This window comes from Gigantopelta aegis, chromosome 14 (genome assembly GCF_016097555.1).
Source record: "Gigantopelta aegis isolate Gae_Host chromosome 14, Gae_host_genome, whole genome shotgun sequence".
Lineage (NCBI taxonomy): Eukaryota > Metazoa > Mollusca > Gastropoda > Neomphalida > Peltospiridae > Gigantopelta > Gigantopelta aegis.
The window spans coordinates 27169334-27195050 of NC_054712.1; the positions used below are offsets into that span (position 1 = coordinate 27169334).

At 36.0% G+C, this 25717-nt stretch overlaps 1 protein-coding gene across 1 annotated transcript in view; it reads left to right on the forward strand.

The window, feature by feature from the left end:
* The first annotated feature begins 239 nt into the window (after positions 1 to 239).
* The window catches only part of LOC121388251 (HEAT repeat-containing protein 3-like), a 37283-nt gene continuing 11805 nt past the window's right edge, over positions 240 to 25717 (forward strand). The window contains exons 1-13 of the mRNA XM_041519518.1: positions 240 to 475; positions 11880 to 12052; positions 14049 to 14136; positions 14663 to 14763; positions 15134 to 15243; positions 16720 to 16860; positions 18390 to 18529; positions 19505 to 19555; positions 20307 to 20400; positions 21033 to 21130; positions 23354 to 23416; positions 23656 to 23738; positions 24736 to 24872. Coding sequence (XP_041375452.1) covers positions 323 to 475; positions 11880 to 12052; positions 14049 to 14136; positions 14663 to 14763; positions 15134 to 15243; positions 16720 to 16860; positions 18390 to 18529; positions 19505 to 19555; positions 20307 to 20400; positions 21033 to 21130; positions 23354 to 23416; positions 23656 to 23738; positions 24736 to 24872 — 1432 coding nt within the window. The 5' untranslated portion in view covers positions 240 to 322. The remainder of the gene's footprint in view (positions 476 to 11879; positions 12053 to 14048; positions 14137 to 14662; positions 14764 to 15133; positions 15244 to 16719; positions 16861 to 18389; positions 18530 to 19504; positions 19556 to 20306; positions 20401 to 21032; positions 21131 to 23353; positions 23417 to 23655; positions 23739 to 24735; positions 24873 to 25717) is intronic.

The following is a 25717-nucleotide window of genomic DNA, read 5'->3' on the forward strand; positions in this document are numbered from 1 at the left end:
TTGGCCGTTTTGACTTTTGTTAAGTGCCGTTTTGACTTTTTCACTTTGGCCGTTTTGACTTTTTTAGGGCCGTTTTGACTTTTTTAGGGCCGTTTTGACCAATTATTATTAAGGCCGTTTAGTACTGGGGCCGTTATGACTACGATCCAGTATATGAACCATAACTTGTGTCACAATTAGGAACTATAATTAGAGCTAAAGAACGACAACTCTAATGACGTTCTTTTTACGTACGAAAATGGCTGCTGCCAGTTCAGCACGTGTTTGTTTGTAAACACGATGACAGCTGGTCGTGATACTTGTATCACGAGACTTTTTATTTATGGGTAAAAGCAAAAAGAAGAAGTTTAAGGCTCCAAAGCCTCAGCCAACAGGCCTGCCCAGTGTGAAGAACTTGGAAGCGGACATTGACGAATCGGAGGCTAACCTGGCAGTGAAAGAACCGAGCGGCACAGTAGCTGAGATTATAGAAAAGGTGGTATAATATCCGCCCGGTCCCCTCCATTATTATTTTTAGTTAGGGTTGAGGGTTAGGTTAGGGTTGGGGTTAGGGTTGGAGTTAAGATTAGGGGAAGGGGGGACCGGGCGGATATTTTTCCATGCAAGGCATGCAAAAAGTTAATATAACTTTATTCTATGTAAAACAGTAATCACTAAGGCTTTGCTTCACCCCCAAAGACCCGGATGATCGGTAACTAGGCCGTGTGACGTCACGCCGGTTCCGAGAATAGGGTTGTCTTTAGAGCTTTTGATATTAGGGGTGCAACAGTTACAATATGGTCAAAACCATATTGCGATATATTGCGATATAAGAAACTGTATTGCAATATGTATTGCAATATAGTTGATATTATTTAAATTTAATATTTATGTTGTTTTTTTTTTTTAATGAAAACAGAAGGCATACATTTTTAATGATCTTTATTAGTTTCAACTGTCAGGCTAAATGTTTTAGGCCATATTTTTATTTTTTTAACACAATACTAGTCTACTAGAACACCGGTGTGACGGTGTCAAACTTTATAAATTGTCACATTCGGAAATCCTTACTATCAGGCTTTTCCGTTGCTGCTCACTTGACACGGAAATGTATGTATTGAGTCGCAATGTTTCGGCAGATCGACCGAACCAGAGCCGAGGTATTTTGAACAATCGGCTGAAGTATTCCGAGTTCAGTGAAAAACAGCGAAGTGTGATTCTCATTTGTTGGTTTATTTCTTTGAAGATGATAGTCGTAGCCGTATTCCAACGTAAATGAACAATGAATGATAATGTGTAAGTAACAAAACATTTATTTGTAATTATCGTTAACTGGTTATTTTCATTGGACTTTTAACACGTTTCGTTTAGAAGTTAGAACCAAGTATAACCGATCTATCACTTCGTATGCCAACAAGTAAGCCGACTACGCTTTGACGTGATTGTTACATTTCCTGTCATCACCAATTAATAAAATGATGTGGTTTTTGTTTGTTTGTTTGGTTGCCTATTTCAAGTCAAATAAGATACAAGGGGAAAAAATAGTGTATAAAAATCACGATACGCAAAACTGATCAATTATCCCGGTATAGGGCCATTCCATGGTATTTGGTCCATGGGTGTGGAAATTTCAAAATGATCTGTTAAACTAAGTTTTTATTTTAGCCTAAAGTTAACACCCACATAACACATACAAATATACTTTTATTGCCAATTTACTTTTGTTTTAATGGTTTTAATGATGGTTTTATTTGAAAAAATAATTTTTGTAAGCCAGGACGTGACATTTGTTTTTTGGTAATATTTCATTACTGTTATGTTAAATTAAAAAATTAGGTATCAGGACATCATATCTAAAATATACTGCAAATGAAAATATTACTTTCCCTTCTTTCATATCATAATTAGTATCTTAAATTATTTTTCAAAATGTTTAATGTCACGTCCTGGCTGATTTGACATATAAAAGTTAGTTTTATTTAAAAACTATTTTTCAGAAATAAAAATCCCTTTTAATTCTCCTTCTTCTCAATGTTCCAAGTATAAATAAAAGGTATAATGATGACTGGTTGTATTAAATGATTAAAATAACCACTTCAAACTTTGAGCCAGGACGTGACATTCAAGATGGCATGTTAAATTGAGTAAAGATTAAAAATGTATTAAATCTCTCTATATAGAGAAATTGACAAAACTGACTAGATAATGCACATATACCTAAATATTTCAATATTTTTGCTCTCACCATCAAGAATTGGAAATGGAGAAACTGGATGTTCGGGGGAGCATATTCTAATATTTAACATGGATTTATGTAGATACAAAAATACTATTATCAATTAATTCTATGCTTCTATATTTTGACCAAACAATGAATTATTGATAATCCACCAATTTAAAGAATATTGTATTTATACCAAATGTTCCATTTTGTGAAATCCAAACTGGTGTACGCGTACAATAAATATTGTGTCAAATAATTGTTCAAATACAATGTGCTGCTAAAATGTAAAGTTTATTCCTTGGCAGATACAGGTATTCAAACATGAATTAGAATATATAAAGCAACATTCCTCCAGTGAAGGATGTAATTCATAAAGATATATGTTGATCATAAAACATGGTTTGGGGAAATTCAAATCAATTGTGTGATTGAGATTTTTGATATTGTTAACCATCAACAGTTTATATTAATATACATTGTTGATAGTTTGGCCTATCAGATAATAATGAACAGAAAGAAGAAACTGTCCAAAAACTATAATTTCTGTACTGATTGGGGTTCATATTTTGAATTCCAGTTAACTCAGATGATCATAAAAATACCAACAAAAGGCAAAATATAATATATTAATTCTAAAATATATGGTAAATTGCAACCAAATTTGTACAGAATTAAATGTCTGGCCTACCGTAAACTTATTCAGTATCATTGATAGTGCATCTGTAGAGATCTGTTAAAAATGTTTTTAAAACATTAGAAAAAAATTAAACTTCAAAAAATCAATTAAAATTTGTCGTGCACTGAGGTGAACATTCATAGATAGAACTATAAATGAAGCTGTACTGATGCAGGACCTGTCATTTATGAGAAATGTAGCTACATTTGTATAATCAATGTTGAACTAAATGCAAAAGTTGATGCCACAGCCAACGAAAAAGTTATCCCTATACTTCATCTTTTTAGTTTATACATGTATTGTAATGGTAAGACAAAAACCACCAGACTTAGCAATATCAGGATAAACAATGTTGTTGACAGTATGGTCACTGGTTATGAAAGTATATTATATATGAATATTGTATAAACAATGTTGTTGACAGTATGGTCACTGGTTATGAAAGTATATTATATATGAATATTGTATAAACAATGTTGTTGACAGTATGGTCACTGGTTATGAAAGTATATTATATATGAATATTGTGTAAACAATGTTGTTGACAGTATGGTCACTGGTTATGAAAGTATATTATATATGAATATTGTATAAACAATGTTGTTGACAGTATGGTCACTGGTTATGAAAGTATACTCTTCAAAAAAAGGGTACAAACGCAAAAGGGTTGTTATAACTCCGATTTTATGTTTCCTACCGGTTCATGCTTTGTGAATATAAGGTCATTGCATGTCCCAAACACATTCCCACGGTTACATTCGATAAAACGCAGCTACTGTACAATAAAGTTCCAAAATGTGAATATTCGCAAAAACGCAGCCACGTGCAAACCATGTCACCACTGTACGTGCGTTGTCTGCACGTGCAACATGAACACCGACAGTATAAAAGTGCAGGGTGTTCGCTTGCCTGGCCCTCTGTATCTGGCCGACAGTTGACAATCCAGGACATGCCACGTCTCAGTGAACCCAGAGAAACAATGCCATCGGCCGACTAGACGCAGGCGAATCCAGAACGGCCGTTGCCAGGGCATTCCATGTGTCCCCAAGCACCATCTTGTGGGACCGTTACTCAGCAACATGGATCATGAAACAACCCCGGGCAGGACCGCTACACTCCGGGTACGCCACCTTCGGGAACGATTGACTACTGCCACCTCCATGGTCCAATACCATGTTTTGGTTATGAAACCGTATATTACGTGAGATATTCGAATCCATTGAGGTATCTTAAACACAAACACCGTCGTTGCAGTGGTGCCAGATTCATCGACAATTGGCCTCAACTGCGATGGTTATGACGAGTATATTTCTGCTCCGATCATGATGGAAGATATCGCGTGTATAGGCGTCGTGGTGAACATTATGCGACAAACTGCGTGCAGGAAGTGGACAGATTCGGCGGGGGTAGTGTCATGGTTGTGGGCAGCCATCTCACACACTGGCAGAACTGACCTGATCCACGTGCAGGGCAACCTGAAATGCACAGGCTACATTGACCAGATCCTCCGGCCACACATCGTTCCAGTTATGGCCAACGCCAACGCAGTGTTCCAACATGACAACGCCAGGCCTCACACAGCACGTCTCACAAATTTCCTACAGAAACAACAACCATTAATGTCATTCCTTTGGCCATCGACATCACCGGATTTATAATTGAGGCATCTATGGGACGCGTTGGACCGACCTCCGACAGCGACAACCACCAGCCCCAGACCCTGCCCGAGCTGGCAGCAGCCTTGCAGGCCGAGTGGGCCACCATCCCCCGGAACGTCATCCGTACTCTGGTTGCTTCAATGGGCAGGCGGTGCCAAGGCAGTTGTCAAACACACGCGGAGGCCCACACCGGTATTGACTACAGATGACCTTGACCTTGGTGGTTGTGTATCCTATCACTTACTCACAATGGATAGAGTGAATGTGAACAATCCTGCAACATTTGGTAATTATCGGACTCACCATTCAATAATTAAATCAATTCTCCAAATGTTACGACAATGTGGTTTTGCGTTTCTTCTTTTGAAGAGTATATATTATATATGAATATTGTATAAACAATGTTGTTGACTATATGGTCACTGGTTATGAAAGTATATTATATATGAATATTGTATAAACAATGTTGTTGACAGTATGGTCACTGGTTATGAAAGTATATTATATATGAATATTGTATGAGAACTTTTTTTTGCACAACAACAGTTCAATTAATTAGGATTTTATGCACTTATTTTGATGATAAAAACACTTAAAATAAGTAAATATCATTGATTTCATAAATTAACAGTGTTTCATTAGTAGTATTTGATATACATATCATTAGTTGTATAAGTGAACTGGACAAAAAGTCACGTCCTGGCTTGTACTAAAAAAAATTAAAGTAAATGTTACATCATAAAGAATGTTATTTTTTGTAAATTGCTATACAGCATTTAGAAATAGACTGGATATTGGGTAAACAGTGCATTTCAATAAGCAAACATTCTATCAGGAGAGCAGAGTTTTGGAATTTACTGCAGTGTTAAAAAAGGATTTTTAGTGAAGGAGATCATAAGAGTCAGAATGTCACGTCCTGGCTTAAATAATTACCATGGAATGGCCCTATACCGGTTTATCGTTGCAGCACTATTTGATATAGAGGGGTACAGTTTGAACTCTTTCTTTTGGAAAGATTCAAAGAGTTCTACCTGTACCCCTCTATATCAAAAGCTCTCAAGACTAACCCTAACCCTATACCTAAAACTAACCATTGAAGGGGGGGGGGGGGGGGGTACGGGTCAAATTTAGAAAGAGTTCAACCCGTACCCCTCTATATCAAAGGCTTTAAAGACTAACCCTAACCCAGGGTTGAAAATTAGCGGTCGCCTATGGCGACCTTTATTGGCTAAGGGCGACGAAGAATTTTACAAAGGTAGTCTGTTGAGCGATCATTGATTTTAGCAATTTAGGGTCTGGCAAGCATGGTTCCAGTTAAAAAATGAAACACACTGAAACTGAACCGAATTGTGACAAAACACACCGCGTCTGTGCTGGCACGGAATACATATGTGACAGTAGAAGACATATAGACGATGCTCTATATTTTGACAGCGCCTGATTCAGCTTCTGTGGTTTTGGGCCGGGTCGTTCTAAAAATAGAGCTCAATACTGCATGTATTTTTAAAATCTGGAAGTTGTTGGCTTATTGGAATGGACTGGATACGTCATAATTATCCAGTGGGGCTGCTATTTGATAATTGTTATTTAATGTTATATGGTAAAAAAAAAGAGAATTATATTTAATTAGCTTATATTATTATGTGACAAAATCAAAATCTGTCTTGTATGTAGTTCAAACTCAAACTAACTTGAGTGCATGCGCGTCTATAAATATAACAATTTAATTTTCCATTAATACAGGGCTTATTCCAAAGGCCAGTTAATTGATTGTTGTTATCAGTATCGTGCGCAACATACACGCACAGACACACTATTACATTTTACTAAGGCAGAAAATATTAATTTTAGGCCATTGTCCGTTTGCTTCAAAAGGGAACCAATGAATTGGCATGTAACTTCACAATGATTAAAGATAAAAGTCATATAAAAACATATTAATTTATTAAATGTTAAACCCATACCATCTCAAATTAAAAAAATAGGGTGAGGGTGAGTTCAAGGTAAGTTAAAATATATATTTATAAATTACCATCAAACTGCATAGATTAAATTTCTTTTCTGATTAGGTTTAAATCAATTGATGAAACATCCAAGGTAATCTGGACGACAAAACCGTAATACATGATCAGGGCCATATTTCTGCACAATACAGTTGAATGGGTATTTGGCAATATAGTGAATGATTCCATGGACCTGTGTCTAGTGCACCACGACTGGTATATCAAAGGCCGTGGTATGTGCTATCCTGTCTGGGATGGTGCATATAAAAGATCCCTTGCTGCTAATGGAAAGAGTAGCCCATGAAGTGGCGACAGCGGGTTTCCTCTCAATATCTGTGTGGTCCTTAACCATATGTTTGACACCATATAACTGTAATTAAAATGTGTTGAGTGTGTCGTTAAATAAAACATTTCTTTCTTTCTGTCTAGTGTCTTGTCTTTAGGAGGACAGCCACTCCTAAGGAAATCCTTTACTGAGATTTTACCCCTCTTGCATCGCTACAAAGAGGACTGCCACTCCTAAGGAAATCCTTTACTGAGATTTTACCCCTCTTGCATCGTTACAAAGAGGACTGCCACTCCCAAACTAGTTTAATTACTAAAGCACGCGCGGTTCTACATTTAGTCTCATTGCATTTTATTTTTTTTTACTTCAGAGACGATTCAAGTCATGCTGCATACCTTGGCTGTTCTAGCATTTTGTCTTCATCTTAAATGAGATTTAATATGTATAATTTAATGGTACTTTGTAAAGTAACATTTTATTTTTACTGGATTTCTTTCTTCTTTTTTTGTTTCTTTTTTTTGAGTTGGTACGGGTTTAAAACTTAACATGTTTTTATATGAATTTTAATTTTATTCATTATGAAGTTAAACACCAATTCATCGGTATTCTTTTGTACGGTGAGCACATGGTTATTATTAAAATAACACATTCTAGTTTTGATTTTGGCTTTTCAGTAAAATTTCAATGTGATAATTGGAGGGCTAGTTGAACTTGAGAAGGGCCAGTAAAATTTGTCTTCAACTGGCCCTTCTGGCAACCATGGTTTTCATGTTAGTTTTCAACCCTGTTAACCCTATACCTAAAACTAACCATTGAAGGGTCGAATTTGGAAAGAGTTCGACGCATACCCCTCTATATCAAAAGCACTAAAGACTAACCTAGTCTGAACAAACGTAGAAAAAACCCACACTTTAAAAACCCACAAAATAGTTACATTACCCTATGGTATTAAAAACATGTGCCACTGTTTCAACCATTTCTCACCCGAAATAGTGCAACAAATGGACACACAAACCAAAAATGTATAACCTACCATACTCACAAAATGAGTATTATCTTCTAGCAACAACCTTAAAAAATTTCCCCACCATTTCAAATTTGCCAAATAGAGGGAAGCAACTCGCCATGCACACAGTGTTCTTGCTGCTCCATTTAAGCGGGGTGACCCGTTCCGCTATTGCATTTTGCTGCCCTCCTTTAATGTTCTGCTGCCCTCCTTTATTTTCGTGCACCCTACTATATTTTACAGCACCTATTTCCGCTATTTCCAAATGCATACTTTTTTCCACACAAAAATATCATCATTCTGCACACTGGACATAAAGGAAACAAGCCGTGTTGTGTGTACGAAAAAGCAAATGACGAGAAACTTCAGTAGCTTACGACAGGTACCGTAACGTAATTTAACAGTATTTTTAACTGTACCTTTTTAACAGCCTCTATTTTGTCCCATACATGTATCCCTTTGTATGTTTGATACACACAATATAAGTTATATTTTATTTGAGCAATGAAAACATTTTATTTGTTATCGACTCCGCAATCTCCCGACTGAAAACCCCCCACTTATTTTTCGCCAAATGTGTCATGTGATCAGACAGGTCATTCTGTCTTTTGTTTCCACTAACTATCGTCTGATATTTTGTCCTCAATTGCAGATTTAATTGGTTGTAATTAATGAATTTTACTTTCTGTCATTCTGTTTATTCAGCAATTCTTTATAAAATATTATAAACTTTTCAGTAGTAGTGTTTATAATTAAAATAATTTATCTTGGGTGCTAAATAATATATACACCACCTTTCCAAAAATGAAACTACTTTTTATCAGTTGGCGATATCAAAACGATTCATTCGATGAAGATGGAAACAAAATGAACAGAATTTTTATATCCCACATTAGGGGATCACTTTACAAATATCTTTATTGTTTTACATATATCTTGAAATCTTTATTAAAATAATAATATTAAAAATTTGATCGGTTCAGCAAAACTGGAACTGCCAGTGAATGTCACACCGACAATATGAGGTCCGCTTGTATTTCGTATCAACTTTTTGTACCAAATAATGAGAGGCAAAATAAGGAGTATGTCTTTCCACAAAGTTGACCAACCAACACACAATGATATATGGTTACCAAGCTTTAATTTTCACCCAGCGAGAACACTGCTGCACATTTGACTTAATGTGAGCCTTGCACTAAAGACTAACCCTAAAACTAACCATTAAAGGGGGGGGGGGGGGGGTATGGGTTGAACTCGAGCTAATTTTACCATTAATAGCAAGGGATATTTTATATGTACCATCCCATAGACAGGATAGAACATATCAAGGCCATTGTTGTCATTGATTTGTAATGTTTTTCTTCACAATTCACAATCATTTTCAACAACATTTAAGCAAGAAAGTATCTTAAAGGTGTTATATCGTAGTTACAAGTGCCATATTTGGCTATTTTTATATTTATTTGTAATAAATAAATATAAAGTAATAAATCCATACATAATCTTTACATAAATAACTATTTAAAAAAATTGAAATTGTAATGTGCTTATATACTGTGAACATGTATAAGTTGTGGTTTGTATGGCTAGATTTCTGGCTTATCACATATTCATAGCATAAATTTATAAAAATGGCCAATCCACAAAATGTTTCTTTCCTTTTCTAACCCTTTGCTGTGACGTGAAAATTGTAGAATAGCCTCTATTAGAAACATGCTTATCTGCCCTTGATTTTCATGTGCACTAAGAGGCCCGAGCATCCGGCATGTTTACGCTCCAGTCGCTTGCAACAAAGTCCCTTTGTTATTACTGAATCATGGAGTAGTCGTTGACTTGTTCTTTTATTTTTTTTACATTTTTGTGCTCAACAGAAATACTTATGACCACGTCTTGGGGAGACCAAGAAAAAGAAGCTTATTAAAACAGCATCTTAATAAAGTTTTGATATTTGCAATTAGTGTTTGTGTATATATCACGGTGTATGAACGGACATGTACATTACCGTAATTTGACTAAATGACTAGCTGCCATTGTCTGTACCACTAGTTACATTATTAACTATAACCTACGCCATAGTCAAAAGAAAGGCCCCTCCCAATAATACAAATGTGATTAATGTTTGCAACTGTTACGGCACTGTATATCACTTTTCTTGATCCAGTAGCGGCAACGATGGTTTATATATGTGTGTGTGTGTGTGCGTGTGTAATATTGCCCTCCTACAGTGCTAACATATATTATATATTTTTTAATATTCTCTTAGTTGTGCCATGGTTACATAACATGGCAACATAATAATCTAAGTGGGCACACCAAGAATTAAAATTTATTGGTAACTGACGTAACTCCTAAGTCAGTAACTGGCGCAACACATTAAAACATACATTACTTTCCATTGTTATATTTCTTGGAGGCATAATTTAAGATTGTGAAATGTGTTAATTCCCAAACTAGAGTGAGTGCTATAAAAAAAATTAACAATAAGTTTCAGAATTTTCTTGACCTTCTTTATTATCACATCTGTGTAAAACTAGAGATAAAAATTGTTTTTAAAAACTGCAAATACTGTCACTCATTAGAAGTTAATCTAAAGATGTCTATTTCACTAAAATAAAATAATCATGACTCAGTTAACACTGTTTTTAAATAGATTCATGTATGTAGATGATATAACTTTCACAAGCATTAATGCATATGCACATAGAATTTGTTCCATCAGATATATTGTATTGCTTGTGATGTCAGAAGTTGATGTTGTTTCCTTAGCTTAGATTAATATATGTACAACACCGTTTATTGTAAACAGTATCTAAAATATTCAATAATAATTACCAGCAACACAAATTTAGAATTGCAGTTTCATGCATGTAGTGGCAAGTCGCTTAGTTTGCTATTTTTACATTTATATATGATAAATAACTACACATTAGATGATTTCAGACATAATCTTTCATAATTAACTCAGAAAAATAAATAAACATTACACCGTACTGCCAGGGTGGTTTCCCCTGAATTCTTGGCTAAAATTGTAATGTAAGCTGTTGTCTCATTGTTGAGGCATGTGTGCAGAATATTTTGAAGGGAGTGGGGGTTTGTACTACCTGGCATCGAGGATGCAACTGCCCAAGTTACTCAGGAGGGGGGTTGGAAAATTGCGAGAACCTGATGTCTTAAAATACAATTTCTTGCATTCTACAAGTAAAATTCATCATGACAAATGCATGTATATACATATTAATTAAAATAATAATAATAATTTGCTTTGAGCAGGGATAGGGTTGGGAAATAGGGAGTTGACCCCCAACCCACCATCTTGAACATGCCCGTATTGTTAGGGGATTTTTTAATTCCCTTTTAAGATTTATGTATTTCTTACAATTTAGATGAACCAGTTGCCAAAGACAAATGTTTATTTTTAAAATACGTTCTTATTAGTTTTTATGATTCGCAAATGTTCCGTCAAACTTTTAATGTTACGTCAGTCCCAGTTACTTAGTTCTCTTGTTCTAGTGTTACGTCAGTACACATTAATAAAAAATTTCTTGTAGAAAAAGTTAGTTCTCTTGTTCTAGTTATAGATTACAATAACATTTTCTGTGCACTACACATATTTATTTTAATTAAAAACACTGTATGTATACTTTAAAAAAAAAGTTTTTTATCAAAATGTTAAAAAAATTTCTGAATGTTGCGTCAGTTACCGTGGAATTGCCCCAAAACAATCATGGTGAGCGACATCTCATTAAATTCATCTCCTATAGTTAACACATGGTCAGTTATAGCAGATTGAGGATTCACAAATACCTGTGGTCATCGGTCATGCTTGCTGTTAGCGGAACGTGCCGGAACTAGAGAGCGGTTAGGGGACGTAACTCTGCCGAATTGTTCTCGCTAATTTCTAATAGTGGCTATAGATTAAATGATAAAAAAAATCATCTGTTTAATTTTTTACTGAAGTGTTTTTACAAATGACATTTTATAACTAACATGGGAAGTATTCTGGGATTTAAAAACGGACGTCTAATTTTCTTTCTTTCTTTATTTCAGCTGCAGAGCCCAAACACAGAAGATAAGGAAGTGGCCTGCTCAACTCTTGCTAACTTGGTGACTCAGAATGGCGCCATCCCAATTCTTCTGCAGCAGAATGTTATTAAAATTCTGGCTCCACTAATAGTGGACACAAATCCTCATATCAGACATGTGGCATTAGGTGCTCTCAGGTTGGTTCATACACACCGACACTGTCAAATGTACACACCGACACTGTCAAACGTGTCATTAGGTGCTCTCAGGTTGGTTCATACACACCGACACTGTCAAACGTACACACCGACACTGTCAAACGTGTCATTAGGTGTTCTCAGATTGGTTCATACACATCGACACTGTCAAATGTGTCATTAGGTGCTCTCAGGTTGGTTCATATACACCGACACTGTCAAACGTACACACCGACACTGTCAAACGTGGCATTAGGTGCTCTCAGTTTGGTTCATACACACCGACACTGTCAAACATGGCATTAGGTGCTCTCAGGTTGGTTCATACACACCGACACTGTCAAACGTACACACAGACACTGTCAAACGTGTCATTAGGTGCTCAGGTTGGTTCATACACACCGACACTGTCAAACGTGTCATTAGGTGCTCAGGTTGGTTCATACACACCGACACTGTCAAACATACACACCGACACTGTCAAAAGTACACACCGACACTGTCAAACGTGTCATTAGGTGCTCTCAGGTTGGTTCATACACCCCGACACTGTCAAACGTGTCATTAGATGCTCTCAGGTTGGTACATACACACCGACACTGTCAAACGTACACACCGACACTGTCAAACGTGTCATTAGGTGCTCTCAGGTTGATTCATACACACCGACACTGTCAAACGTACACACCGACACTGTCAAACGTGTCATTAGGTGCTCTCAGGTTGGTACATACACACCGACACTGTCAAACGTGTCATTAGGTGCTCTCAGGTTGATTCATACACACCAACACTGTCAAACGTACACACCGACACTGTCAAACGTGTCATTAGGTGCTCTCAGGTTGGTTCATACACACCAACACTGTCAAACGTACACACCGACACTGTCAAACGTGTCATTAGGTGCCCTCAGGTTGGTTCATACACACCGACACTGTCAAACGTACACACCGACACTGTCAAATGTGTCATTAGGTGCTCAGGTTGGTTCATACACACCGACACTGTCAAATGTACACACCGACACTGTCAAACGTGTCATTAGGTGCCCTCAGGTTGGTTCATACACACCGACACTGTCAAACGTACACACCGACATTGTCAAACGTGTCATTAGGTGCTCAGGTTGGTTCATACACACCGACACTGTCAAACGTACACACCAACACTGTCAAACGTACACACCGACACTGTCAAACGTACACACCGACACTGTCAAATGTACACACCAACACTGTCAAACGTGGCATTAGCATGGCTAGCTCTGGATGTGTAGAAAATTTTGCCAAATTATCTATTAAACTCCAAAAGTTTAAGAAACCCACCATTATTTTCAAGATTTTTTCTCACTCTAGCCAGTGTACCACAACTGGTATACAAAAGGTTGTGGTATGTGCTATCCTGTCTGAGATGGTGCATATAAAAGATCCCCTGATACTAATGTGAAAATATAGCGGGTTTCCGCTTCAAGATTATATAAAAATTGCCAAATGTTTGACATCCAATAGCTAATGATTAATAAATCAATGTGTTCTAGTGGTGTCATTAAACAAAACACACTTTAACATTATTTTCAACAATATATCAATTATGAAATTTTTAACCAGATTAAATTTTTTTTTTTTAATTGTGCTTAAAATTCACAGTTAGCGAATTTGTCTTTTGCCAGAGCTAACCGTGATAGATTATGGCCTCATAATATTATGCATATGCAGTGGTCAGTTTAAAAGATGTGTGGTCAGAGGCCAGGGCATTACTAGACTTTTTGTGGTGAATATCTGAACCCATGATGCTTTTAAAACTAGACTCTAATCTCAAATGATGTCACATGCATACAGTTAGTCTTGAGTCTAGACTACTTTTTATAAGCACCTTGCCTGCTATCTTTATGGCTTTATTAATAATTCATAAATTGGTGTTGTCAGATTTGTCAGAATGTGCTTTCAACGCTGTCAACTTATACTGAGGCGTGGTTTTGAATGTTTGTTTTCAGGAACTTCAGTGTTGATGGCGGGCATGAGGTGTGTGAGGAGATGATCCATAAAGATGTTCTTACTCCTCTTGTCGCATTCTTTCAAAAGGTAAATTAAATACTTTCTCTTTCATTAAGACTTTTTTTCCTTTTTTTTTACTTGTTAAACATGGGGAGAATTGCCTGTCCATCCGATCAGATAGGCACACTAGAAATTGATAGCTCTGTGAAATATAAAAGAGCCTGACACTGATTACTGTGTGATGCATGAGCTCAAATGCTGTAACTAAGTTTAAATTTGAAACAACATTTATAAGAAAAAGAATATTACATTTGTGTCCTTTATCATAAGATGAATGGTATCTGATGACAGTATTTAATTCTCCATTTCATGCATAAGCTTTCCTTTCTATCTACGTATGTTTCTTCAAATAATTTGTAGTCCATGCTTCAGAATTTTTTTTTAACACTGCATTTGTCACAGTGGTACATTTTAGCTGCAGTGGGTCACAATGTTATTTTGTATTTTAACAATAAACATTTCCTGTTCAAATTATAAACCAGATTTAAAGCAGGTTTTTGTTCCTACCAATGTACTGTTCTACTGTATGTTTGTTTTTCACTCTTCAATTCAGTGTGGTGTTGGCTGGATTCCCGAGAAGTGTGAAGGGAAGAAACACACAGACACTACATCACAGATCTTTACAGAAGCGGTGCATCTGTTGTGGAACTTGTGGTATAAAACACAAAACACACACTTTTTCTTCTTTTTTTTCTCTCTCTCTCCCCTCCCTCTCTCCTCTCTCCCTCTTTCCCTCCCTCTTTCCTACCCTCCCTCTCCCTCACTCCCTCCCTCTCTCGCTCTCTTGCTCTCTCTGTGTGTCTCTCTCTGCGGTAGCTTGTTTCCTCTCTCTATATCTCTATGGTCCTTAACCATATGTCTGACACCATATAACTGATTAAAATGTGTTGTGCATCGTTAAATAAAATACTTCTTTGTTTCTTTCTTTTTCACTTTTTGACTATTAAAATAAAGGTGAACTGTCACAATATTATAGTGAAAGCATTGATAAGTGTGTTTAACCTCTCTTGTTTCTTTCTTCTAGTGAGGGGAGTGACCTGGCAGTCTCTGTTTTCAACAAGGAGAACCTAATGCAGTATTTGTTTCCGTGTCTTCAGCCAGATGTGTATGGTTATGCTGTTGCTGTGGCTGTTGGTATGTACATGTTGTTTAAGGGTGAATCTAGTGTCGGGTAGGCTGTTGCTGTGGCTGTTGGTATGTACTTGTGTTTAAGGATGGATTTAGGGTAGGGGTGGGATGTTTTGTTTAACAAGTGGAATCTAATACAGTATTTCTTTCCATGTCATCAGCTAGCTGGGTACGGATATACTGTGACTTGGTATGTACATGCTGTTTAAGGGTGGATCTAGGGTGGGGTAGGGTGTGTGTTTCTAAAGCAGTATTTGTTTCCATATATGTGGATCGAGAGGATGCGTTTTAAGAAGGAGAATGTAAGGCAGCAGCGGGATTTCCCATATTTAAGCCCATGCAAAATAAAGCCCATGGGCTTAAATTTGGATACGATTTTTTAATAGTAATATTCATTAGATTTTAAAAGTACTAGAATTAAATATTTCATTACCAGCATCATAGATGTACATATTATATGCTATATTTTGCTGCTTTGCATTCAATTGTGATTTTTCAAACAACCCAACATCTCTCACACCATAAAAATTATTTTCATAATTAATCTATAATATAATGTGCAAGGCATTTTAACAGTTTCCCATTGTTGTGACAGCTCGGGGCTTCTAGATTATGGTAGCCCCACTCCTGTGGCTAGTGATATTCAATGTTGGGCTAGTAAGTAACTACTATACCATGCCTGACGGCTAGTAAAAAAAAGTTGTCAAATGCTGCATTTAAGTCTAATTTGTAAATATGAATATCCTGTTCCCACTCCTACCTCCCAAATCATAATATTTTAAACTCTCTCCCTCTTTGGGTGTCATATCTGATTATTACTATTAGTAAAGTAGCGCTTGTGGATTTTTAATTGTGGCTAGTAAATTTTTTAAATTATTGATCCCATGGCCAGTTGATTTTATACAAATTCTAGAAGCCCTGCAGCTTCTCGTCTTTTTCATCTGTACTGGAAATTGCCTTCATTGTACTTACCAGTGGTAAAGCGCTCGCTTGATGCATGGTTGGTTTAGGATCGATCCTTGTCGATGGCCCCATTGGGCTATTTCTCGTTCCAGCCAGTGCACCATGACTGGTATATCAAAGGCTGTGGTATGTGGGAAACTCCAATAGCCGATGATTGATTAATCAATGTGGTATCCAGATGCAGCACTTCATACAGTCCAGTTGATTATCATACACACTGCTAAGTATTGCATCCACGATGAATTCCATTAATTAGAAGTGGCTATATACATAGTGGTCATAGATAGTGTCCATGAATGTAGACGTAGCTAATGGTGGCTGGCTATCTACACTGCAATCATATTTTTGTGGGAGAGCCCAAGTGTAATGCATCCCATGTTAACTTGTCCGTGCATCGCACATATTACATGTAGTAACTCAATAATGTGAAAAATGTTATGAGCTGTCATTTATTATCCCTGGCAAACTTTGACCATGTCAAGGTTTGGGACTCTTGTAATGTTTATTTGTTTGTTTCAGCCCAGTGTCTGCACACAGTGACTGAGGATAACAAAATGGCTGCCTCGTTTTGTAGACAAACTGAGAGTCAGTCTCTGTTACAGAAAGCCATCTCACCAGATGAGTGCTCCGAGAGTGTTCTGCTGTCCATCCTAGCTACAGGTTTGTGTCCTGTCTCAACAGGTTCAATTAAAAGGGACTGTCCTCAATTTGCAGTCATTGTAAGATGTTTTCAACTAACAGTCGGTTTGGGATCGATCCCCATCGGTGGTCTCATTAGGCTATTTCTTGTTCCAGCCAGTGGACCATGACTGGCATATCAAAGGCCATGATATGTGCTATCCTGTCTGTGGGAAAGTGCATATAAAAGATACCTTGCTGCCTTAGAAAAAATATAGCAGGTTTTCTCTGATGACTACGTGTCAGAATTAACAAATGTTTGAAATCCAGTAGCCAATGATTAATTAATCAATGTGTTCTAGTGGTGTCGTTAAACCAAAAAAATGTGGTGTTTTTTAACTAAACAAGAAAATATCTTTAATATATATTTTTTTGGGTCAATATGGCTCCATATATTGTAAGCATGTTACAATTGCAGCAAACTAAGGATAGTTCTTTTAAAGGTGCATGGTTCTCTAAAAACAATATACAGAACATCTAGGTGAAACTCTGTTTCCTGATTAGATTATTCATTTAAGTACAGACTGAGTGCTCATCTGAGGTGAGTGGGCTTTTTCAGGGAACATTGGCGATATTTCTAGTCAGTTAAAAATTGATTAGCAATTACTGTTTAATATTTTAAAATTGTGTAGCGATCTCTGAAACTTGCGTAGTGAATTGCAGTGTGATAGTTAACAAAATGTTCCCTGCTTTTAACGTTTCAACCAGTGCCCCATAACTAGTGTATCAAAGGCCTGTCTGTGGGGAAGTGTATATCTGTATAAGATCCCTTGCTGCTAATAGAAAAATGAAGTAGGTTACCTTTATTATGTCAGTATTATAAATTTTGTTTACATCAATAACCAATGATTCATAAATCAGTGTGATCTTGTTGTGTCATTTAACAAAACAAAACTCTAAAAACAACCATAGTCGAGAGGTGCAAAACTAACATAAAAACCCATTCTCGACTGTAGTCGAGACGCGACCGGTCTTCGGAAACACAGCTGTCAACATTCACAGGAGTTATCTATCTTGATTCTGTGAATGTCATAAACAATGACGTCATGGATCGTGATCATAGGGTTTTAAAAAAATTAATAAGTTCTTCTGTAAATTTTATTTTGGTAATTAGACTCACTAATATTTCCTCTAAACTATGACACACATCAAAATAGTGTTAAATTAATTTGTGTTTTTACAATTTGAGGTTGAATAATGTAGGTTCAAAATTACATATTTCACGTTTGAAACTTGGGTCAGTGCTGACGTTTTCTGGTTGTAAATCTGAGAGGATAAGAGTTAAAATGTTGAGAGGTGTCATTAAATAATAATCATGACGTGATATCATTATTGTCTTACCTTTACTTTTCTGGCAGCGGAGGTGACCACATCAACTTTTATGTTAAAGTTTCGCACTTAGACTAGCTATCTCACAAACTATAAGTTGTAGGTCAATGAAATTTGGTTTGGATGTTCATAACAGTGCACCAAAAACATTCAGCAAAATTGTTGTTTTTTAAATTGTACAGGAATTCTAGTCAATGCATACAGTGGTGAGATGTCGTCTGCATCCGGTGAAGTTGTCAACAGAATCATCGCCACTGCGGTCAGCATCCTGTCTATCAATACACAGAGTCTCATCGAGTCCGCTGTCGACAGTGTTAATCAGGTCAGTGATTTTAATTAAAACAGCCTGTCAAAGTGTAGAGTTCAATTTCTGAAAAACACAGAAGCGTGGAAAATTGCACTTGTCAAAATATTACAGCACTTGCCTGATGCGCGATAGATCTAGGATCTATTCCTGTCTGTGGGCCCATTGGGCTATTTCTTGTTCCAGCCAGTGCTCCACAACTGAGGTAACAAAGGCTGTGGTATGTACTATCCTGTCTGTGGGATAGTGCATATAAAAGATCCAATGCTGCTAATCGAAAAGAGTAGCCCATAAAGTGGCGACAGCGGGTTTCCCCTCTCAATATCTGTGTGGTCCTTGACCGTAAATAAAATGTGTTGAATGCATCGTTAAATAAAACATTTCCTTCCTTGTCAAAATATTAAGGAGGGAAAATATTGCACTCCTCAAACTTATCAGTATTAAATAAGGTGTGCAATGTGAATGAATTGGAGACTATGCAGGGGTGCGGTCTGCATGTGACTTTATTGTGAGAGTGGGGTCGTCGTCCTGTTGGTATATGCTGTCCTGTCTGTGGAATGTACATTTGAAAGATGTTTTGCTGCTAATGGAAAAATGCAGCTGGTTTCCTCCTAAGAGTACATATCAGAAGTATCAAATGTTGGACATTCAATTGCTGATGATTATTTAATTATCTAGTTCTCTAGTGGTGTCGTTAAAACATTTTTTTATTATGAGAGTGTTAACGCATTCATATGGTGAATTATTGTTTTTTTTCTCTCTTTTGTTTTGCTGTGTATCATAGTTTATTTTATCTAATTATTTTGTATACAGTGTTTTTATCCTTAGTTTTTTAGTATTATAAAATTAAATTGTCACTAGTAGTGGTATGTATTATTATTTAATAATGTTACAAATACATTGTTAGAAGAGGGTCTGCAAACCTAGAAACCCATGGATTAGTATTTTTATATTTATGGCCAATAAAATAAGTTCATGTTTTTTGTTTTTCAGAATGGAAACAGTATGAATGGAGAAGATGGTGTTCTTGAAGAAGAGAGGAAGGTACCAACTGTCTATCATTCAAGTATCATGGTTTTATTCTTTTTCACATGTTAACTATTAACAAATATGCTTTAAGTAAAATACCAACACAATAATACATTAGTTTGCAAGTTAGATGAGAAAACTTGGATTTAGTTCTTTAAATTGGGCAGGATGTAGCCCAGTGGTAAAGCACTCGCTCGATTCACGGTCAGTTTGGGATCAATCCCCATTGGGCTATTTCTCGTTCCAGTCAGTGCGCCATGACTGCTATATCAAAGGTCGTGGTATGTACTACCCTGTCTGTGGGATGATGCATATAAAAGATCCCTTGCTGCTAATCGAAAAGAGTAGCCCATGAAGTGGCGACAGCAGGATTCCTCTCTCAATATCTGTGTGGTCCTTAACCATATTTCTGATGCCATATAACCATAAATAAAATGTGTTGAGTGTGTCATTAAATAAAACATTTCTTTCTTCTTCTTTTTTCATTAAAGTTTAAAAAAATTTACAATGAGGTAGTCACAATTAACATTTACTTGAGTTTACATGTACAGTAAAAAAAAATAAAAAAAATCTAGCATTTTCAATACATTTAATACAAAATCATCATCATCTAAAATATACCGATATAATGTTATATCGTAATTGCTCCCAGTAAAAAAAAATACTTTTCAATCCATTCCTCTCAGAAATTATAGACTAAAATGTTCAGTAAAATGATTTGATCTGTTCTGTTTTAATCTCATATATTTCTTCTGTTTCTTTACAGTCATGGCCGAAGGGGAAACTCAAGGATGTTCATAATATTCTAACCGCTCAACAAGTGTCCTTGGAGATCATGGCTAACCTGTGTTGTTCTGAAGGTAGAGAGAAAATGTTGAGTCAGCTATTCTTTATTCTGAGATTAAAATCCAGATTTTTCAATGAATAGCGCTAGCTGAAATCAGTACTTGTTCCTTGAGGAAATGTTCACAGTAACTCCAAACTGTGCTATCCTGTCTTTGGGATTGTGCATATTAAAAAACCCTTGCTACTAATGGAAAAATGTAGCGGGTTTCCTCTCTAAGACTATATGTCAAAATTACCATATGTTTGACATCCAGTGGGCAACAATTAATAAATCAATGTGGTCTAGTGGTGTCGTTAAACAAAACATACTTTAATTTGGTTTATTTATTTCATTTTTTGTTCATTGTGGTGCATATGATTTATTAAATTTTAGTACTTAATGTCTTCTTTTTTTCCCTTTTTTTTTTTTTACACATTAATTTAGTAAACTGCTGAGTTTGTAAGTGTCTTTGTATACCTGTGGTATGTACTATCCTGTCTGGGATGGTGATCGCTTGCTGCTAATTGAAAAGAGTAGCCCATGAAGTGGCGACAGCGAGTTTTCTCTCAATATCTGTGGTCCTTAACCATATGTCCGACACCATATAACTGCAAATAAAATGTGTTGAGTGCGTCATTAAATAAACCATTTCCTTCCTTCCTTCAGATGATTCTTGGGAAGACATGGACAGCTGTGCGTCGAGTTCGTCAGACGACATGCCGGCAGACATTGAAATGGAAGAAAGCAATGACACCTCTTCTTTCGTTAGTGATTTTACTTTATTTCTTTTATACATAGTGTTTTTTTTTTTATTATTATTTTCTTTAGACATAACTGGTATAGCAATCTTACCGAAATCTCAATTACACACCATTTTTCACCATGAACCCACAAAATTTAAGCGTTTTCTATTGTTGAATTATCATGATTGATGGATTTTTAATATTAAAGTTATAACTTTCAGTTCTCTAAAATTGTTAAACAAAGTTTGCAGTATTTCCAATCGTTTGATTCCCAGTTGGAACAATAGTCAGGGCTAGCTGTGAGTCAGCAGAAAATGTTGCCAGATTACCTACTGAACTTCACTCATTGCACAAACCCAATTATTTTCTAACAAAATATCAATTATTACATGAAATTATTTTGCCAAAATAAAATAAAATTTGCCAATTGTTTTTTTAAAATTTGACGAATTTGGAGATTGCCAGAATAAGCTCTTATAGTTTGCACACACATGCTGGGTTAAAAATTTTCAAATGTCCTTAAAGGGGCAGACTAGTTTTTAAACAACTAAGGTATATTTTTCACCTAGACTCTAGTTTCAACCTGTAAAAATGGACACTAAATTTGATTAATTTACAAACCTATAACAAATTTGGATACAACAGAGTGAAACAAGAATCTGTGATGTTGAAATACCCTAAAAAGTAGACTAAATTGTGACTACATAAATCTTACTTCTCAGACGCATTTTGTGGTGTTAAGAAACACCAGGATGAACTGAAACACTGCAGTTGTACGGAAATGGATAATATAAACAATAAAATATAAGTAATGTTTGATTTCATTGATCATAAACGGCACTCTAATAGTGAAACATTTGCCTTAGTGTTTAAAAACTAGGGTCTGTCCCTTTAAGGTCCCAACAAATGCATATAAAATCCCATGTTGCTTTTTTCAGTAAAAGTAGCCATTTTCACTTCTTTGAGTTGTCCTTTCATTTTCTTATTTACTATCTATGAAAAAAAAACACTATCTAAAGCACCATGGTAAACTTCTCAAATTTCAGTCAATCAAAATTTTAAGAAAAAACATATTTGCTATGCAAACGACCATCTGAAGCCGACGAGAAATGATATATTTTACAACAGAAAATTTTGCAATCTTTTAAATTTCACCCAGAATTAATTTTTTTAAAATTTAATCTTTGATTTCTATGCAAATGAAAACCAGTAATAAGTTTTGCAACAGATAAATATAACTGGATGATTAGTGTATTTGGCCAAAGTTTCTACTGATGAATTATGTTTTATTTGCCAAGTGTTTATGTTTCACCTTTATCACAAGTTATAGGTCTTCAGAGTACAGTTGAAAAGCGGGCGATTTCTGGCAGTTCTACTAAAAATTGGACGTATTCTTGGAATACAGTAACTAAAAACTGTGGCTTTTAAAATTTCTGTGGCTTTTTTTTATTTTTTATTCCAACATATAAAAGTATAATTTGCGGATTAAGAACCATTGTAAAACAGTTATAGTAAGATGTATTCAATAACAGACATGTAATTTTACTGTAGGCCGACCCCAGTGTTGCGTACTATAAAACCTTCAAAGAACTGTTCTTTAGTTATATTAGGCTTGCATGCCGTGAATATAGAAAATTGCATGTGAACGTTTGCCAGTTAGGAATAGAGTAATTTTAATTTTAACTTGAAATAAGGATATAAGCATTCAAATTTAGTATTGATCACATCATCACACAACAGTTAATTTTGGGTTTATTGCATTTCGATGCTTTTTTTTTTTTTTTTTTTTTTAAATAAATAAATAAATTCTGGTCATTCATAATCCTGTTCTAATCATCTGACTTATTTGACAACATTTGTTACATTTCGGGCATGTCTGTATCACTTAACCGACGACAAGCGTTATCTATGCATAAAATAGCATGACCCAGTCTTTTGCGTTTAATAAACGTAGTTATTTGGTGTTTTCTTTTGCTATTGTTTATAACATTCGGCCATGCTACGCTCAAATACTATTTGCTATGATCAGCTTGTCATGAATGCTACTCTCACTTGTGGCTAGGGGTTGGCAGCTCTGAAATTGTTTTATCACTCTCCTTTCCATATTTTGTGAAGATTTATTCAAGTAATTCCAAATAAATGGCATATTGTAAAGGATTTAGTTGTGGGTTTTTTCTCTATTAAATTGTTTCTTAATCCATTAAATTCAACTGTTTCAGGTTATGGATGTTTTATTTTTTTTAGACTCCACTTTGTGTTCCAACAGAAGTTCACAGTGCATTTGAACATCATGACCTGCTCTCTAAGGTGTGTATGTTAGATTTGTCTTCCCTTTATATTTTTTTTTCTTTTGGCTATTGGGATAGTCAAACCAGTCTGAGATATGCACTTGCTGAGGGAAAATATTTAGCATTTTTTCATTTGTAATAACACAATTATGAGAACTCCTAAAATATTTAACGATCTTAAAGGATATCAGAATATTTTGTTTAAGTCGATTCAGATTTTTTTTTTTTTTAACAAAACTATTTCTCATTTTATTATAGGTACTTTCTGCTGCACAGCCACTGAACGAGAAGATCCTAGAGCTCTTGGAATGCTGCCCAGGTGGCAACAAAATCATTAAAAGGTTAGACCACTCCGTTCCTATACTCTAAGATCAAATTTTGCTGGGGACATTTAAGCTGGTGTTTATCAAACATGAAGTAAATTTTAATTTGGCAAAAAAATTTAATCAATAAATTGCCAAAAAGCTAATTTGAAAATGAAATGATTTTGTTTTTTGTTTTTTTGATCCCACTGCCCCCCTTTCCTTTCTCTCCCTTGAATTCCATCTCATTTTTTCCCAATCTGGCAACTTCTCCTATCTTTCAACTTCTTTCGCTGTCCACCTCCACATCCCAGTCCTTGTCTCTCCAACTGCAACATGTGCTTGTCTCTTGTGGCTATCTGTGCCACACACCTGCCATTCCCCATCAGCTTTTTTAGCTGTGGGCTTAGTCTGACCACTTCGGGGAGTGTTCAGTAGTTACTTCTGACATTGCTAAGAGGCACTTGTAACCACCTATTATGCACCCCTACTACCGGCAGTCATTAGTTAGTGCTGTGGGTCAGACCAGCTTTATTAGCAGCAGAGGACGAGGATGCTAGGTGGGTGCAAGGAGGAAGTTGAGACAGGTAGGCGATGGTGTGGACAGCTCAGAAGACAGAGTCAGAGGAAACTGACAGAAAGGGTCGAAACAGATTGAAATCGTGGGAGAAATTGGAAAGTTTTTTGTTTTTTATATTAAGATAATGAGAATGATAGGCAGAGGGTGATAGATGAGAAAGATGAATGAATGTGTGAGCGAGCTTTGACGGGATTTGAACCACTGTCGTCAGCTTGATTGTCCAGCAGCTTATCCACTAGACCACGGAGCTCACTTGAAAATGAAATATACTGATGAAAAGAAATGAGGGGTCACACCAACACTAACAGGAAAGAGTTGCTGTAACCAAACCCTTCATCCACAGTGTCAGAAAGTTAACTGTAATTGAAGCTGGAGTTTGTCTACAGATTTTCTGACCAACATTGCCAAATTGTTAATTGTGTGTACTGATATGCCTAGTACGTAATTTGATTTCAGCTTGTCAACTGTTCAAGTTCATGCCCTGCTGTGTGTCAACAACATTGTAAACGCAATGGAGGCCGGGGTTCTTGGCGGCCTGGCAAATCTGCATAAGATGTGGGACGGGTTGGTGCAGCTGTCGCTGTCAAAGCAAGGTATTATGGGATTGGCTTGTAATGGAGTTATTTTGAAAGGAATGAGGAGGGTGGTGCAATGGTAAAAGTTGTGAAAAAAAAGTTATGAAATAATATTTTAATCGAACAAATTTGACTTATAGAGGACAATAAACAGTAAAAAATAACTAAAATATAGTAATGATTGAGTTGAATTGGATTGGACAAAATTTTAAAGTAAATGGGTTTTTCTCCGATGTGGTTTTCTTTTATTTATGAATTGGAGTACCACTAATATGTCATCAAGCAATTTCAAAATTCAATAAGATCTTATGCCAGAGATGTAACCTGCATTATTTTAATTTCATGTAGACACAACCCAGATTTAAGCCAAGTTAACCTAACCCGTTTTATTTTTAACTCTGGTTATGTTTAACTCCGGTTAAAACACAACCCATGTAGGTCCACCTTTTTGTTTTAAAACGAACAATTAGTAGATCACCATGTGGAGGTTTCACATTTGCTGTGTTATTGTCTATTTGATACTGCAAATGTCATTTTTTACCAAAGACATTAGCATAAACCATTAACTTGATCTGTTCTTCTTTCTAGTGACATCACTTTCTGATGATTCATTAGCTTTGTCAATGTTATTCTCTATTTGATGCATGGAAAACAATATAATTAACCAATTACATTACAGAACATACTACCAGCGTATAATTTTTTATACGCCCATCTATTGGTTGTATTATGGTATGATGTTGTTTGTCCGTACATCCGTCTGTTAACTTTTTCTTGTCCGGACCATATCTTGCATACAGATTCAAACAGGACCATCAAACCTCACATGTAGGAACAACTTGGGATAGCAGTGTGTCACGTAC